The sequence below is a fragment of the Galleria mellonella genome, unplaced genomic scaffold (assembly GCF_026898425.1).
Source record: "Galleria mellonella isolate WM207_F2 unplaced genomic scaffold, CSIRO_AGI_GalMel_v1 utg35, whole genome shotgun sequence".
NCBI classification, from domain to species: domain Eukaryota; kingdom Metazoa; phylum Arthropoda; class Insecta; order Lepidoptera; family Pyralidae; genus Galleria; species Galleria mellonella.
In genome coordinates this window covers 1,774,257-1,793,667 of record NW_026442082.1, presented here as the reverse complement: position 1 = coordinate 1,793,667, position 19,411 = coordinate 1,774,257, and the positions used below count along the sequence as shown (strand labels likewise).

The 19,411-nt window shown below is 32.4% G+C and overlaps 1 protein-coding gene across 2 annotated transcripts; it reads right to left on the bottom strand.

The window, feature by feature from the left end:
- Positions 1-686: 686 nt before the first annotated feature.
- Positions 687-19,399, bottom strand: LOC113514328 (MICOS complex subunit Mic60-like). 2 transcript variants are annotated; one of them, XM_026898387.3, is made up of 19 exons: positions 19,247-19,399; positions 17,690-17,871; positions 16,990-17,146; positions 16,374-16,464; positions 15,512-15,583; positions 14,585-14,754; positions 13,403-13,529; positions 11,597-11,760; positions 10,271-10,396; positions 9,268-9,340; positions 9,091-9,179; positions 8,526-8,636; positions 7,550-7,667; positions 7,027-7,161; positions 5,285-5,388; positions 4,496-4,597; positions 3,992-4,077; positions 2,613-2,836; positions 687-2,041 (listed from the first exon to the last, which is right to left on the bottom strand). In XM_026898387.3, the coding sequence occupies exons 1-18, from the start codon at positions 19,289-19,291 to the stop codon at positions 2,659-2,661; spliced, it is 2,130 nt and encodes a 709-aa protein (XP_026754188.2). In that variant the 5' UTR covers positions 19,292-19,399; the 3' UTR covers positions 687-2,041; positions 2,613-2,658. The 2 variants fall into 2 exon arrangements, with proteins under 2 accessions (XP_026754188.2, XP_026754189.2); XM_026898388.3 differs by lacking the exon at positions 15,512-15,583.
- Between the last annotated feature and the right edge of the window lie 12 nt (positions 19,400-19,411).

Below are 19,411 nucleotides of genomic sequence, written 5' to 3'. Positions count from 1 at the left end.
AAGGTTGCCTGGAAGATATGGCTTTTAGCAATAAGGCAGCCCATTGTTTTCTTACTGTGATCATTTCTTGTAATTATTTATATTTATAATAAGTTTACTATTGTAATCTTATGGAGGAAACAATAAAGAGTAATCTATGTATCTACTCACGTTTTTGTTGTAAGTTTAGCTGTATGCATCATCATCGCTTTGCCTTTTCCCATTTATTTGGAGTCGGCGCAATGTCTTTTTCTTCCACAAATCCCTCTGCATTTATGCATATTAAAACGAATTGTAATGGAATTAAGGAAGTAAAAATAAACACCGTTCCATTATTGTGGTAGTATTAAGCTAATATCTCAGTTAATGTAATGTCTTGGGAGGAAAGGATTGTTAGTAATGGGGAAGTTAATCCGCATTGGTATCAATATATCATATCAGGTCGACTTCCACGCGTTTCCCCCTGGAAACTATCGCGACCGATTTATCGTTGAATTCGTCACGATGGGCTAACTGACCTGCCTTTTTATCCTCGCCTATCACCTCTCACTGGCACCCCGCCAGTATACCGATAGCGCAGGCGGGGTTATCATACCATTTTCACCCATTAAAAAAAAAATTATGTCTTACATCAATACCAGGGTAGGTATTGATGTAAGACATGATAAAGAATAGAGGTATAAATTAATAAAATAGAAACAACCAAGTAAAAATCATTCTTTTAATTTAAATTACATACAATATTTTTTTAATATTTACATAAATTACTAAAATTAAAGAACCTCCTTGTTTGCACCTGGCACCGTAATTTAAATATCCCGATTGATAAATGCGAAATGGCAGAAAAAAATCTATCATGATTTTTAATATTTATAAACTATCAACATGTTACAGAAAATCTAATACTACTGTACATTTCTGAGTCGGTATCTGCATTTAAAATGACATATTTAAGTATGGTGGAGATTATAAAATACAACAAAATACTCAAGACGTCTCAGCTACCTTTTCACAATCAATAACAATTATTATAACTATATTATAAAGTTTATTATTGAACAACATTACCAAAGTGCCTTCACACACGAATCTTAGCGAATGGGTAATCATACTGAGGTCTTAGTACGAGTTTACATACGACAATTGGTCAAAGTTAAAAACACTCATGATAAATAATTCTCGATCAACACTTTTTTATGAACTCGTCCTAAGCACTCACAGTGCAGCATTCATCGCGTAATACAATACTAATACGTACTACATGCATTCCGAGTGCCTAATGTGGGTCGAACAAGGATTCAAAGACATCTAAGTTTCTAAAACTATCCGCTAGAGGCGCTGTTACAAAATCGATATAAATATGAACGCGTTCGTAATATAAATCTTTATACAACTCACAACAGGCATTCTATACTATAACACCTTATTCGTGTGTGAACACCATAAGAACCATAACTTTGACACTGCAGTGTAATCAATAACAAAAATAAATAGTCTTATTTATTGAAACTAATGCAAAATGACAGTTCCCGTATAAATAAATTAAAGACAATTTTACTCTTCAATATACGACATTCTATATTCTGTTTCACGAACAAAATTGTGATAAAATTGTATAGAAAGTTTAAATTATTAAATTGTTCAAACTTTTGCCATTTTATTTATACGAGCATAAAAATAGTAGTTTGGATAAATCAGAACAATAATGGCAACAGATCTTCAAAGTATTTCATAATAAAATACAATATAATGCGGTAAAAAAAAAAAATAAAATGAGAAATGTTATCACCATATTTAAAACAACCGTAACAAAAGCATAAAGTATACAGTGCTATGACTAATATTGGCCAGCAATGAATTAAAATAACGCACCCTAAATATATTACATTCTCGAATTGTACTGAATGCCATTTCATTTGTTTCTAAATGAGTGAAAAAGAAGCAGATAAAGTTAAACAGCTTCAAATGTATTGAATCGTATAAATGAATGTAAACATGTTATTTTTAAACGAATGCTAGATTCGCAGATTTAATTCTTCACTTGTAGCTCGGTGATTACCATCTGAAATAAATATTTACCGTTTGAAAGTCTAAAAATGTATTTTATAGTAATATATGACTGCTTAAATTCAGGAGAAAAGACATTTTATTGTTCACAGGGAAAATTACATAAAGGTAATTTTTAATGGTATTTTATGTGGTGGTAATTTTCACAATTAGCCAGACTTTATTCTCACCTATCATCCCTCACTGGTACCCCGCCTTTTTTTTAACGTCTGGACAATGCTTTATGCAGACCCATACACGTTGTGGGAGGTGAATGGGTACTGTGGGAATCCCCCCGTAAGGTGGGGGTGTACCCACCAAAAACCAGACATATATCCTCGAGGTGCCATATGTCGGAGACATGGGTTCGCTTTCACACTCACCACATCTCCGACGGCAGCGACCCGCCCCCTGATGGTAAGAGCAGGTCTCCTCTCTCAAGATAGGGTGGATGGCGTGCTTACCCTACCACTCGGTTGATGCACCGGCATACTGGTACCCCGCCTGTGAATACCTAACGATAACGCAGGCGAGTAAACCATTCCTGTATCACCCATAACAATCCCAAACTAGCAGGGTAGACTCACCGTGATTTAGGCTGGTAACTAGCGACGGTTGACTGGTGACTGGTGCCTACAGGTAAAGCAAGCCGGAGACGGATGCATGTGCCATCACAGCCTCCGCGGCCTGCCGCACTTCGAGATGAGTGCGGGCAGCGGAGGCCCAGGCCCGCGCGGCAGCCCGAGGGCCGCCCTGCAGCAGGTTCACGTAGCGAAGCGCCGCGCCCAGGTTACCCTGGTCCATGTAGTACCTGTACGATTATGTTTCTAATTTTTTTCTTATTCTTTGCTATTGCTATTGCTTTGCCCGCGTGCATAAGGATATAAAATATCTTATGTGTTACAATATAACCCAACCCACGAACCAAATTTTAATTAAAATCCGTTCATCCGCTTAAGCGTGCTTGAGTAACAAACATAATCATCTTTAGAAATTTTCACGTAAAATATTACATAAAAATTACTAAAGATGATTGGATTATTTTAATAAAAAGGACTATCCATAATTTTGAGGAGTGTATATGAAGTAACATTAAATGTCAAACTAAGAAATGGTATGATTAGAGTAAAACGTACACTGAACTGACTCATTATACAAGTGGCATGCGAATTCGTCGATGGAATTGATATCGCTTCCGAGTTTATGAGATATCCGACGTTGCTATCTCATTCTATCTCACGGACTCGCTAGCGATGTCGATTACATCGATGAATTTGCTTGCCACTTGTCTAGAGGGCCTGATCATATATCAGTAACGGAATAAGAGTAATCTTTTTCATCCCAAGCATTTCCTAAGAGATAATTAAAGAAAGAATACCAATGCAGATGAAAGAAAATTAAAAAAGGAACATTATTCTGAACCATCTGGCCAACAGTTAAAACTGTAAGAGGTTCTTATGTTGATTTAGTCTTTTAAAAAGGAGAAATTAAAGAATTGCATAGGAGATATATCGAGCTCGAATGAATGGAAATAACGGATATTGTTAGTCTGAAAAACTCTCATTTTTTTTTAATTAGATTAATTTACTATAGATTATAATACCATACCACAGGGGGGAAAGGGATTGTTAGTGACGGAGACTGAGACTCCCATTGCTAGCAATATACCCAACCAGGTCGACCTCCTCGCGGTTCCCCCTGGAAACTATCATGGTTAATTCCTGGTGAATTCATCATGATGGGCTAACTGGCCTGTTTTCATTCTCATCTATCACCCTTCACTGGTGCTCCGCCAGCGTATCACGTTAGCGCAGGCAGGGTTATCATACCATTTTCACCCAACAAAAAAAAAATACCATACCACACAATATCACTGATTGTGCACAGAATGTGCACTATTATGTTTGTTTTTACATTTCAATAACCTTTTGTGTACAATAAAGAATAAATAATATCTATATATTACCTCGCCCTTTGAATTATATCAAAGGTATCTAAACTAGTGAAGTCTGTAGGTTGATTGTCTAATTCGTCCTTTGGTATTTCAGCAAACTGGAAAAAAAAAACTCACATTGAATTGAAGGTTATTGGAATTTTCTACACATTAAAAAAATTGGTTATATATAACTTAATAAAAACACTGACATAAAATTTATTGTATAAAATTTTAGATAGAATAGAACATTGTAAGCACTAAGAAAAAAAATATAAAATTTTATACATAGTTGCCAACAAGATATCTTAGTGAATAATATGAATTATACAAAGATTTGCGCTAATAATGCGTTAGCGTTCACGTTATTAATTTGCTTTTGAAAACATAGCTTCGCCTCGAGCGAATAGTTTCGTAAATTATATTTTTCATATAAAGATATCAACGTAAAAGTGCATACATCTATGTAGAATTCAACCTAGCTACCCAGGCGTTCAACTACTATACAAATTAAAAAAAGTAATGCAAAAAATATACCTTATAGAACAAAAGCTTGGATTGCAGCCATGAAAGGAAATATACAGGTAGGCTTGCACCCTCACGACCAATCAGAGCCACTTTCACTGCGGCTTTTTCCATCTGTAATAAAAATTAAGATGCTGAATATAAATACAAAAACATTAGAACAATACTTAAGCTTAATTTAATTAGAATAACTAGTATTTACTCACGACTTCGTCTGCATAAGTGAAATATATTGACTTACCAAGATAAAAAGTAGCTTTTGTCCTTCTCCATACAAAATTCTGTCTTTAATAAATTTTGTAAACATTGATTGAATCACTCTACATAACAATACAAGAGTATAGTCTACTCTTAAACTCAGGCAACCTGAGAAAAGTGAAATCTTCCCGCGACATAAATACTATATTTGCCATTCAGTAAGTAGTGTTAAGAGCTACCAAATAAAAGGAGAATGTGGGAGGGGGGGGGGGGGGTTGTCAGTAATGGGGTCCAGTAACGAGGTCTCGGGAACTATAAGACTGGAAGAAAGGTATTTAAATTGTAAATTTTTAGTAATAAAGTCTAACTGCTCCGTTTGCTTACCTATAATTTCTCACCTGTGCCCCGGTAGCATATACCGCAGACGGTGTTACTATATACACTATATTTAATAAAATTATTTGTTTTTTGTGTACCATTTTTTTTTTGCTATATTTCTATATGTGATCTTTATATCAATCCTATAAAATTTAGACTTTTTTTCTAGACATATCCTCTAATGTAAATTCCTAGTCGGTTTGTCGAAGTGGTTGATGTACTTACTTTATCGAACCTTTCCCTTAAAGCCTTCTCTGTGGCGATTCCATTCTCCCGCACCTCTTGTGGTATACCTTTAAGTACAGTCTGCACCAATTTGTCGTCTTTACCTGTAATATTCATTATATAATATATATTTATTTGTAAAATGTTTCTTTTATTTAATAATTTCAAATCGATTCTGGATTAAATTTACAATTCAAATAGAATAGAATTTGGCTAAACAGAATACGTTTCGAAACGCATGAACTAGCATTATCTGTAATCATTGCCACTGTCACAGATTATTGTTAAAACACATCAACTTTTTTATTATTTTGACACAATTTTTCATTAAATCTTCAAAAATAAAAATGTCCCTTTTATTTTTTTGTTTCATGTAATTAAATTTGCCATAAAAAAATATTCTAACTTAGTTATAATAGTATAGTAATATAATAATTATTACTAGCGACTCGCCTCACCTTCGCACGGATGCAGTTCACATCACATTAGAAACCTCTAAAATTATCAGTGTTTCTCTAATATATTATGCATTAAAACCTTCATCATGAATCACTCTTATTAAAAAAAAAAGCGCATCAAAATCCGATGCGTAGTTTTAAAGATCTAAGCACAGGTAGAGACATATGGACAAGAAGCGACTTTGTTTTATATTATGTAGTGATACTTTGACTAAGACCATTCAACCAATCAAATACTCTAATTATTGACTAGCAATCCGCCTCAGCTTGGCATGGATAAATAGAAAGATAAATTGGTATTAATCTTATATATAAAATTCTCGTGTCACGGTGTTTGTTACCAAATTCCTCCGAAACGACTTTACCGATTTTCATGAAATTTTGTGTGCATATTGGGTAGGTCTGAGAATCGGCCAACATCTATTTTTCATACCTCTAAATGAAAAGGGTAACCGACCCCTAAATATTCTTTTTTTTATTTTATTGTCAAAATTTTTTATTTTTATTTTATTATGATTTAACATTGAAAAATACATACAACCTCAAATTTTCACCGTTTTACGATCAACTCCTGTTTTTTAATCGCGATTTTTATATGTCGCAATAGGGTTACAGGATGTCAATCGAATATAATAATTGTAGTACGATATATTTTCATGTATAGTTCTAGAAATAATGTATATGGTAAAACAACGTTTACCGAGTCAGCTAGTAATAATATAAATAATTTTTGATACCTTGGACTGCATTACTGTAATTTACGTTAGGACCTATATTTACTTTTTTTTTTAATAATATATAATCTATTTTATAATAAATCGGATATTTATTCTAAAGTGGACAATTAACGCCACTGATGATCATAGACCTTTCCCATAAGGGGCAAGTAATGTATGTGTAAGTATATTTGTTATTCATATATATTTATTTGTTTATATATATAATTTCAGTATCTATGTATATCAATAATTAGTAGTACCGCATTCGAGTATTCTGACACTTCCCTATGGTTGACTGGGAGAGAATGCTTTTAACATTAAGTCTGCCATGTACACATTTGTACTAATGAATAAATAAATAAATAATAAGTATAGCCTGACAGAATTTTTAAAATTTGTTGAGTAGTATATCCACTATAAACAAACAAACATACATAAATACATACAAAAATAAAAAAATCCTACTTATAATATTAAGTAAGATATCAGATTAGCAACAGACACCTTTATAATGTATGTATAAAAACTTTAAAATTATTCCAATCACTTCACCAGCACAACTCACCGGCTTTCTCTAGTGCCTTAAGCTCGTTGTCTATGGTAGTAGCGGGCTGCAGGCGGCGAGTAGCAGCCAATAGCGCCTCGCCGGCAGCCCATAGAGACTGCGAACGCCGCGCTTCCGCTTCCGCCTTCGCGCGCTCTACCGTGTAATAAGACAGAAATTATTGTTACATTTAATTCATTATCGTTTAGTAAAATTATTATTTTTATTCACTATAATATCACGTGTGACAAGTGATTGGCTCGCAATAACTTAATGTCGAACTCACTACTATTTTCTTTTTAATGTAACATATGAATTTTTGTTTTTATGATAATAGCGAGCGAATAGAGACTTTAACGCAGTGCGATTGCTTCACAAAACAAATCAATATTGTAAAAAAAGATAGATTAAATTGGAATATGCTTCGAATTAACTTTTCGTATATACATGGTTTATTAACAGGGACCAGGTTTTATATAATCGTAAAACATCACTTGTACCAAAAACAAATTGCTTATTACGTAAACATGTATAAAATACTTACGCTTGAGCGTCTGTTCAATGGCCTTCAATTTGCCGGCCATCGAGGCTAGTTCACGCTTGAACACAACACGCTCCTTCTCCACTTGCTCGGACACGGCTCGGCTGAATTTACCCAGGATCTGTTTTAAATATATAAAAATATTGTAGTACCTAATCAGCTATAATCCAGAGAGAAAAGAATTATTAGTGATGAGATTTAACTGCCCCATTGCTAGCAATACACCCTATCAGGTCGACCTCCACGCAGTTACCCCCTGAAAACCATAGCGGTTAATCTTGCTCAATGGATTACTATGGGCTAACTGTCCTGTTTTCATCCTCATGTCACCCTTCATTGGTACCCTGCCAGTGTATACCGATAGCGCAGGCAGGATTACCATTCAATCTTCACCCATTAAAAAAAAATACAACCCTGGATGGAGACGCTCCATAACAAATATCACAGTACATTTCTCTTTCATAAAATATGTATTGTATTGTATCAGCCCTTAATTGTCCACTGTTGAACATAGCTTCCCCCATAAGGAGGGTTTTGCCAGTAGTTGCCACACTTGCCAGGCAGGTTGGCAACCATAATTAAGCTTTAATAATGTTTTTCCATTGATCTTTAAGTTCACCTTGCCTTTTATGATACCCAGGGGAAAAGAAGGGAACGGCTCCCATTCTATGCTGGGATCACACGGCACAAACCGTGTAAAGTGACATTTTGGAAGTCATTAATAAAAAAAATATAGAAAGTAAAAAGTTAAATATTTAAAAGTAAAGTTAAATATTTGCCAAATTTTTAATGATCTGACTACTATATTATTACAATAATATTATAATAAAAATCCAAATAAAAAAAAAATGTTGTGTCTATTGACTCTCGCTAAAAATATTACAAAAGAAGTCAAAGAATCATTTCCAAAAAAAAAAAATATATATCTATAATAAACAGCACAAAGGAAACAAACAGCATACACTGTATGCATAATTACCTCTTTTTCTTTGTTCGCGAGTTTATCTTGTAAAACTTCTTGTTGAATTTCAAATTGCTTTTTAAGTTGCTCTTTTAATTTCCTATTAGCTTCTGCTTGGATTTCTAGGCTCTGGAAATTTTATTACAAGCATTTTTTAATTGTAATTTATTTTATGAGTCTTAATATTAGTCTAATTCGGAATTACAACCTCAGCTATAATATTAAATATTAATCATCAATAAAAATTGTCTTTTAAACAATACATTTTAACAAAATACCAAAAATAACTATTAGATTTGTATACAGTCAAAAAACTATGATATAGGTAAATAAATATTTTTTTATAGGAGAGTGATGTTTCAAACATTATAATATGTATGTATATAAATTAATATTTCAAATATTACAAATTCACTTACAAATTATAAATAATATAAAACAATCCCAATAAACATCATAAATAATAATTATTGTAGTTTTTACACATTTCTGCAATTATTTAGAGTAATAATTTTGTACACGATATTCATCTTATTTCAAGCATAAATGAAAATATGAAAAAAAATATACATTTGTAAATTACCTTTTTCTGGAATTCTTTTTCTTTTAATAATCTCTCTTGATGAATCAAATCGTCGACTTTTGTTTCAATTATCTCCTTTTGATCGTGACCTATAAGAGATTTATCAGATTTATTTATAAATATTTCTTAATAAAACATTTAGGTATATAATAAAACTATGCAAAAGACCAAACATACATTCAATAGCTCTCTTGATCTTAAGGTCTCTCACTGTTTGAATTTCAGCCAACTGATTTTGAAGAAATTGGATCTGAAAAAAGTGATTACAAATTACATAAACATATGTTTTTATTCCTCAATTTAAAAATTTAACTCAGTGTGTTTCTAAGTACAATACAATTTTAGGTTTGAGATTCACAAATGAGGCAATTTAATAAAATAAAAAGTATAATTTTCTTAAAATAAAATACCGCAGATTAAAAAACTACAAAATTAAAAAAGAAAAAATAGTACATAAATCTTCCAATATTTTCAAATGAGTAATATTTAAAATTAAGGAGAACAAATAATGTGAAATAATAATAACCATATGTGAAACAAAAAACTAAATACTGGCAATAAATTGTATTACATGTCGTATGTAAAATTTATAGAAAAAATTGTTATTTTATACTTGTGATCACATTAATACACTTCTGTGGAGGGAAAGGGATTGTTAGCAATGAAGTTTGACATTGCAATATGCCCTATCAGGTCGACCTCCACGTGGTTCCCACTGGAAACCATCATGAACAATTCTTGTTCAATTCATCACAATGGACTAACTAACCTGCTTTATCCTCACCTATCATCCCTCACTGGTACCCTGCCGGTATATGCCGGTGGCGCGGGTGGGGTTACCATTACATTATCACCCATTAAAAAAAAATACACTTCTGTGTACATAGCAAGAGTTACCAAGCAAGAAACATATTTTATTTGACTAGAAACATAACCTTATACATTACCATTTGCATTTTAATGTAAACAAAATTAAATAAAAATCAGTACCATCTTTTATAGCAAAATACTTTACCAGTGAAACCAAAAGAATATGAGTTGATAAAAGAATATTTCAAATCTTTTTCTAATTATAGCTAGTATATTCTTAGTTTTATGTGCGACTAAACGACCTCTATTTGAGCCCATAAAGTATACTGAATTAGAGCTATTGTAATGGCATTAAAAAAGTGGAGTTTACCTGCTTCAGTGTGTAGAGCAGTAAGAGATCAGTGTCACCCTTGACATCGAGTTTGCGTGCTGAGATGTCGATACCGGGGAATAGTAACTGCAACTCGTCTTTGTACGCTTGCCGAGCCGCTTCGACCTGTGAACGACGTATATAATATATCGATTTGTACATAGAAAAAATAATATATATATATATAGAAGTATATAGATGCCTCAAATATAAGTTTTAGCAACAACTTATACAAATTAAAGCAGAGGTTTTTAAAGAGGAGTCGAGGAACCCCTTAGGGGTCCATAGCATCGGTATTAGGGTTTGCAGTAGGTCAGTTAACTATAAAAATATTTATTAGGAAATTGTATAGTAGAATATAATAAAACCACCAATAAGTTTGTTTTTTTAATGAAAAAAATTTAGGACCTAACCAAAATGTTTTTGATGGAGTCCATGGAATTGTTTAAATTGTAAAAGTGGTCTGTGACTGTAAAAAGTTTAAGAAAACCTGAATTTTAAAGATTGTCGACGATACACTAAAACTTATTGCCACAATATTATTGTATTTCTGTATTTCTTGACTAAGCAAGATATGAGAGTTTCTTACTTCGTACACATACAGTACTGCTGTATTTAATGCATACTCTATGTATTAAACATCTACAATCTAAGTAGATTACCACCATAATTATACTAATATTGTAAATGTAAAAACTTGTAAATATTTGGATGTTTGTTATTCAATCATGCTTAAACAGCTGAACGGTATTCAATGAAATTTGATACATGAATAGGTTATACCCTAATTACACTTTATATATGCAAGTGAACTAAAACGTGGTAAACAGTAATAAATAGAAATGATACTCAATACACTTTGTGTTATGCAGTAATATCGCCAAAATGTCCTTTAAAAACCCGCAGAGATTGAAGGGTGACATAAATTTATTCAGATTTAACCCTCTGACCAGGCATCCCGCGGTTTCCGCGTGCTCGCATTTTTTATGTTTATTGAGGCTGTTATCCCGCGACTTTTGTTTTGGTACATTGATATTGTTTCTCAGTATCTCAAAATATTGTTTCTCAGTAGTCAAAGCGACGTGTGAAAATGACCGAAAAAAATACGGGGTCAGAGGGTTAATAAATAATTTTAAGATATGACACGAGATATATGCGAGGAATCGATACGCTCTCACAGCGGTGTTTGTAAGTTGCGAAACCTGACTTAATAGGACGTGAATTGAACACGAGTCATCAACGCGCCAACGTAATTATTATTATTGAATTCACGGGACTGTCAGTTCTATCTGGATATTTATTCTTATTGTACTACCATACACTGACCTTATTCCAGTACCTATCACTTAGCACAGACTTCTCCTGTTCCTTCTTGTATGCGACTTCCGCCTCGGTGAGATCGGCGCGGAACTGCTTGATGTACCGCGTAGTGGCCGCCACGCTTTCCGGTGGCGCCTGCACGCCCGCCTTGATCAAGCGGTCCAAGGTGTCTGAAGATTGAAATATAATTGACTTTAACAGCTTCCACCCGCAAGTACGTCCGCAAGACAAGATTATATCCATTGACCGGGATAAATAACAGGCTATATCCTAAAGAGTGAGTGTGTGCCTAATGCTAAAATTTCGTGATGATGATTGACCAGTTAGTGTCAAGAAGTAACAAACAATGAAACTCAGATTTACAATACCAGCCAAAATTTTCCAATTAAATTAATATTAAAGAATGTAGAGATAAATAAATTGATAGATAGATCCTCTTCTTTCCTCCAAAATATTTCATTAATAAACTTATTATAAATACAAAGAATTACAATAAAAGATTACACTGTGCTAACACTACACTAGAAATGGGTCGTCTTATCGCTAAGAGTGTTCTCTTCCAGGCAACCTTTAGATAGTTCAAATTATTGGATGTTACTAACTCTCTACAGCTTCGCTAGCGCCATACCTGTTCCTACATTTTTAAGATCTTTTCAGTGCTTATGGTAATAAGGAATCATTATACAGAGCGAAACTAACACCAAACAGCGGCATCTTTTCAGCAATGCTATAACAGTAATAATAAATAAATTCCTAAAGAAACATGGTTTGAAACTTTACATAAAAATTTGAGCCTTCCATACTAACATAGCCTAATCCAGAGGGCCTACCATGAAATGTTTTCCGAAATTTCAGATCCGAACGAAACAAAAATTTGATGTTAAAATTACTTGATACATCCAGTTTAAAAATATTAAAAATACTAAAGAATCGTTCCTTTGGACTTTTATGGTAGGATTTATGACAAATGAAATGTTAAGCTCCATTTATAGGGTCAATTTTGGTACGAACAAAAACACGAAATTGAGCCCGAAAATTCGGAATTTCATTTCACGGTAAACCCCCAGCTGTCAATTTAGTATGAGAGACCCAATACTTTGTGGCTACTAATTTTAATTCCAACCTAAATAATTATTATTTAGGTCAGAATTGGAAATATTAGTATAAAATAACATATGTATACAGTCGATTATACATATATATTATCATCATCATCATACCAGCTTTTTTTATACAACTTAGAATGGCAAATAAGCTGACGGCCCACCTGATGGAAAGTGGTAACCGTCGCCTATAGACATGAGTAGTACCATGGACATAATAGAGTATACTGTTTCGCCCATGATACCCCCCATGCGTTGCCATTCCTGAGGACTCAGATGTTATTCCTCTGTACCCTGTAAATTCACGCCATATCCCACCCTTCAAACAGAAACACAGCCATGAAAACACAACTGCTTCACGGTAGAAACATGAATGGGACAGAGGTACCCAAGCAATCGAAGTCAAAAGTACAAAGTCTTCCTCAGCTGTTATCACTGCTGAACATAGCCCTTCCTTTAGCGGGTTTTGCCAGGAGTCGAGTCTTAGTAGACTGATTGACAACCGCAGTTAGACTGTGGTGATGTTTTAACAGGAACACTGCTGCCCATGCCTCAACCATTTAATTAGTCGCCTCTTACGACACTTACGTAAAAGATTAACCCTATCTATGCCTGGACCATACGGTGAAGATATATATACTAAATTAAAAAAGAATAAGTTAAAAAACTTCTTTTTTTATAGAAGTAGTATTATTAATAATTTACGCACCTATGGCACATTTAGCTTTCGCGGACGCATCTTTCGCTACTTTAAAGACTGCATCTCTCTCGCTCTGTGCTCCATGGAGCGCGCTATAGTGTCTCTTATCTAAATCATCCAACGACGATTCAACGATCTGAAAGTCAACAGAAATACGTTAATTGTCGTGGAGGGATTTTGTATACACATTTTTTTTTTGATAGACGAAAATGGTATAGTAACCCCGCCTAGGCTAACGGGATACGCTGGCGGAGCACTAGTGAAGGGTGATCGATGAGAATGAAAACAGGCCGGTTAGCCCATCATGATGAATTCATCAGGAATTAACCATGATAGTTTCCAGGGAGAACCGCGAAGAGGTCGACCTGATTGGGTATATTGCTAGCAATAGGATTCTCAGTCTCCATTACTAACAATCCCTTTTCCCCCTTGTATACATATTGATATTATTAAAAAAACATCTGTACTCTTCTTCTTTCTTTGAACTCATTATTTTTTTATAAATACTTTTCCAATGTTAATTCTATTAAATTAATAGTTCTGCAAAATATATCCACATTATCATAAATGTCTATATCACATGGGCATTTTCATAAACATAGGCCTCCCTCATAGACTGTCACAAGGAACATTTCTAAGCCACCTGCATCTAGTGGCTCCCTGTAATAAATTTGAGGTCATCACGCCATCTAGTGGGGAGTCGTCCTAGACTATGTTTCCTGTGCGGGGTCACCAGTCAAAACACTTTCTTCCTCATCGGTTGTCGGTTCTTCGAGCTATGTGATCAGCCCATTGCCACTTCCGATTGCTTATTCTTCGAGTTATATTGGTCATTTTGATTTTTCTGCAGATATCCTCATTTCAGATTCTATCATACAAAGAAACTCCAAACATAGCTCGCTAAGTAACTGGAAAGTTTTGCATATGGCTAACCGTATAGGATCACATTTTCTACATAAGTAAATTAGCTATTTACTAAATAGGTAAATTGGTTTTTAACAGGTTGGAAAATTATATATTAACCTTACGACAGTCTTATCTATTTCTAATGTTACCAATTCTTTACGGAAGAGAATAATTACGTTTATTAATACAAAAAATTAGAATCGAATAAGGAACCTTCTTCTTTTGAATTAATTATAAATTAAATAAAATAAAGTGAGACTTGTAAAACAAAAATCCCGTAAATACCTTAAATAGTGCCTTATTGTAATCAGCACAGAACTTCGTGGCTTTCTTGTAGTTGTCAATGGCCGCTTTGGTATTTTCGTGCATATCATGTTCCAGCTCCACCATGTTTTTAGTGATATTTATAGGCGGTGGCGACTGTGGATCGCTTTTTTCCGTTTGGACTAACGTCGCTGGAAGATGTTTTTAAAAAATAAAATCAGTTACAGTATATTTTGTATGTCACAAACATTAGACAATTTCTCCTCTTTGATTTGAGAAACATTTTAAAGGTTAATTAGCAGAATCTCTCTAAGTGATATGTACAATATGTCCTATACAAATAATCAAATATGCTTATGCCTAAAATACTAAATTGTGTAGTCAAATTGGTATCCTAAAATACCAAATTTGGTTGTTTAGTCGTTTGTAAATTGTTGCTGTTATGGTGAATTTGTGTTACAGTAAATGCCAAGAGGTAACAAAAACAAACCAACTATTAAATTTATTAGTAAGAACTTATAATGCATATAACTCTCAACCATAAGTTTTATTATTATTAAATAAATTTATATATAAAATAAAAAAAAAAGTAAAGCTGTTGCACTGCTGTACTTTTTTAAATGTTTCTACATCAATTTATTTGTTTTTGCAACTAAATACATCGCCATCTAGCAGCTACAATTTTATTATTATTATAAATTATTATTAAAAATTTGAATTGAATTAGGAACTAAAATTTTGAATTGAAATTTCTTTTGAATTAATTATAAATTAATCACTCTAAGAGTACAAACGCAAAGTAAAATTCAATTATCTAAAAATAATAATTATATACGTGTAGTATATATGTAATTATGGATATCATCAATTTCAGCTTTGAACAAAGAATAGTTGCAACTATGATGATACTGAATAATTATTAATAATAATTCTAATTAAATAACTAACCAGTGGTTTCTACATCAGGTGTCTCCAATTTCTTCTCCTCAACGTACAGTGGTTCAAATGAAGGTGGTGGCACTGTTAGGCACAACTCTCATTAAGTTAAGCAGTGATTGTTAAATACAAACTTGTTAAATAAAAGATGAACGGTAATTAATGATATGAAAATATCTAATATTAATCTTTACAGATATCTCTATTCTGACTACTATATTGTAGTATTTAGTGTTTAGATTTGGCCCAACTTCAGAAATAAGATTTTTTCGAATCAACAGTATATTTTTTATGCATATGATGTAATAACTTTGACTATTTGTAATTTTGTGCCAGTTTTACCAATATTCTTTTTATCTAAAACATTTGAATGTTCAGAACTAATTTGGTACAAGTTTGGACATCTCTTCTATTTAACAAAATCTAAAAATATAGATTACCTAAACTGATAATTTTTCATAATTAAACATACATTTTTAGTTCTACAAACTATTCGTTTTACAATCCATAAATACATAATATATTCAGTTCTCATTCAATAAATAATTAAGATATAACGCCGTATTGATGTTGAACTGTTGCATTAAATGGACCAAATGGATATATTTATATAACAATAATAATGAAAGTTAGTGCAAATAATTCAATTGTTAACATAAAACTATTAATTAACTAAATGACAATAGCTGTTAATAATTAACGAATATTAAAAATTTCATTGTATGCTTCAAACTCAATACAAACTTCACAAACAGTTTACTATACAATAAGGTCTTACTTATAACATTCCTCTATATTGGCCCTTGCAAAATAAACTTTTAAACCTATAAAAGATAATAACAGTATTTTTTTAAACCTGTAAAGTAACACTCACATTGATAATCTTTCTTGCCGAATTCTTTTATGGCATCTTTTTCTAAATTCTGTTCTGGTCTCTTCTTGTAATCTATTGGTGAAACACCCTCCTATAACAGATATTTATAACTGAATAAAAGTATTTAAAAATAAGATAGTTGTGAACACTGAATTAATTTAATATTAGAAAGATGAGTTTCAAGGAATGATATTGATTTTCTAGTTAAAATTATATTTTGCAGAATTTCAAAATTAAATATGGATGATTTTGATGATAATTGATGAGTTCAGTTTAATACATTCAGATACAACTGTAGGAAGAAACTGATAAAATCAGTTATAAAAAAATTGCAGGTATAACCTAGCATTGAACTAAATTGTGATAATGGTAATGAATATGAATCATTAAAACTTAGTGAATCATGAATAAAGCTATGTAATGATATCATATAATTTTTTTTAATTATAATGTATATGAGTTTATTGTAAATATTTAATAATTATTTTTAAAATTTGAGTCATCTACCTTAATTACTACACCCTAGAAATAGGGTTACTATAATAATAAATAACATTCTGCAATAGCAATAACATAACATAGCCACCAATATTCAACAATTAATATCATACTATACCTTTCCAAACATGATATTTCCCAGTGATGATGAGATCTTATTAAACTGATTGACGGTGAACTTCCAGTATGTTGTATTCTCTTGGTATACAAGAGCCACAAAATCGTTGGCCCAAGGGACATTAGATTCAAGCCAGTTTCGAGCTTCAGGAGTGCTTCTGTTAACAAAATGAGTGTTACTTTACATTTCCCTTATCTATCTTACTTCAAATAAAATCCCTTTGGGGCTTTTAGAATATAATAAATAATTGTAGTTAGTTATCTATAGACAATGCAGTTGGATTTTATAGCTGGTTTTACATATTTTTCTAAAATTGTTGGTTGTTTCACAAAGAATAATCTTGGTTGTGAGACCAATGTATCTTTAAGCAAAGAAGTTTTATTTTTTTTCTAATCTGCTAATTGGCAATCTGTTCCTTATAGAACAATACTCCAATCTGCTGTTTGGATGTCAGGTTTAAATTTTGTTAACATATGATGAGGCCAATACATTAACCAGCTTTCAATATCTGTCTGTAAATCTTTCTACCAGTCCTTGGATGCTTTGTCTTTTTAATGGAGAAAAATTAATGCTTCCCGATTCCTGTATTTATCTTCAAGCAAAAAAGTGACAATAAGAATAGTCATAGATACTTTAAAATTAGGATTGAAAAGATTAAACACTTTGACAACTAATAATAATTTGGGGAACTTTAACTAACTTTGCATATACAACAGCAGCTCCAGTGAGCACCGTAGCGCCGATTGTACCCCATAGAAGTTTTCTCGACTTTGGTGGTGTCTTTGGTGTGGATTGAGATTGGTTGTCATAGTGTGCATGGCGGCGCGGCGCCCGCATTACAACTAGAGCCGCGCATGAGCTTTCGCCAACTGGTTTTCTCACCTAGAATGGTCAATATATAAAATTTGAAGACACCTATTTTTATTAGAATATAATAAATAATCTATGTTTTATATAATATTTAATCTGTAGTAAACACTGGTGTTTTTTAGCTGTACTGCCCACTCTCTCTTCTCTGCGAAACATGGTGGCTTGCATACATATTTATATTAAAAATAGTAAAACATTAATTTGTATTCATAAAAACAATAACATAAAGCTGTAAGATAAACTTCTTATTTTTAAACTTAGACCAAGCTCTTCCTACAGTCAAAGTTAACACCTACTGTGTAAAAGAAGTAACAAGCAAAGCAAACACCTGTGTTTATAAACACAGGTTTACACCATCCATCCATCCATCACCAAAATACTATACATATGCATAATAAGGGTGGTTCTTTTGCTACTTACAAAGACATATCTAAGAGACACATATGTAACCATTTTAAGGAGTCAGGCCCCTTAGAAAATAATCTTAAATAAACCAATGATCTTAAATGAATAGCATAAACTAAAAAAGTGAGACATGTAAGCAAATTATAAAAATATAGTAACTAATGAATAATGTTAATTAGTAATTAGGGTTATGAAGGATACTCCATACAATTACAAAAACTTATAGTCCAGATGAAAATACAGAAAAAAAAGTTTAATATCAATGGCATACTTATACTCAATTATAAATTACAGTCAATTGAACTGTCAACATAATTATGTAGAGTGCCAAAAGTACTAGTTATTTTTTGTTAAGTAGCATTATTTTCATCAGATAAGCAAGCTTGTGACAAAAAAGCTTCATGATTTAGTAAATTTTTCTAAGACTTTTTACTAAAGATTCCTGAATTAATTTCTTCTTACAATTTATAAGGTCATTGTGATTTATGGACCATAAATTTTTCTTAAAAATTATACAGTTGCATTTATGCACTCACTATATTAAAATGATTGTTAGTAGGGTTGTCCCCATTGACTGTATTATTTAGTGAAAAAAATATTGATACTATTATCTAGGTTGAACTGAATATACCAACTCATAATTAAAGTACTGCAAAACCGCTACCGATACATCATCATTGATTAGGTTATTCATCATCTTCATGATGATGGTGATAGGTTATTTATGAAAATGACGTCTATTGATTGTTATGTAAGGGACAACAATAATACGAGTTTATATTTATATTTACTATATAAGCTGGATATTGGTATGTGTTTGGATCAAAACAACGAATTTTAAACGAAAAGCTTCGTCATATTCATGAATACATGATATTTAGTGGCATTGTAATTGTAGAAGTAATTTATCGAGCTGTAATCGTTTACTTTGTTTATAGAATTAAAATAAAAGTACGAAGGAAACACTTAAAGGAATACATACCAAAACAAGATTGGCGTATGCTAAATGATTCGAAAATTTATACATTTCGGCACTATCGGCACTGAATCTCTTTCCACTTGGGCTGTCAAAAATGAGAGACTAGAAAAATTTTACCTGGGTATTTGACAGCAAATGGACCATAGATTAAAGACACAAAGTATGTCT

Excerpts from the sequence above, each read along its gene's own strand:
- LOC113514328 (XM_026898387.3), bottom strand. The coding sequence starts at position 19,291 with ATGTATAAATTTTCGAATCATTTAGCATACGCCAATCTTGTTTTG. Across the intron at positions 16,465-16,989 it reads GAAATATCATGTTTGGAAAG|GAGGGTGTTTCACCAATAGA; the intron begins GTATAGTATGAT and ends TATCTGTTATAG. Across the intron at positions 13,530-14,584 it reads ACAATAAGGCACTATTTAAG|ATCGTTGAATCGTCGTTGGA; the intron begins GTATTTACGGGA and ends GTTGACTTTCAG.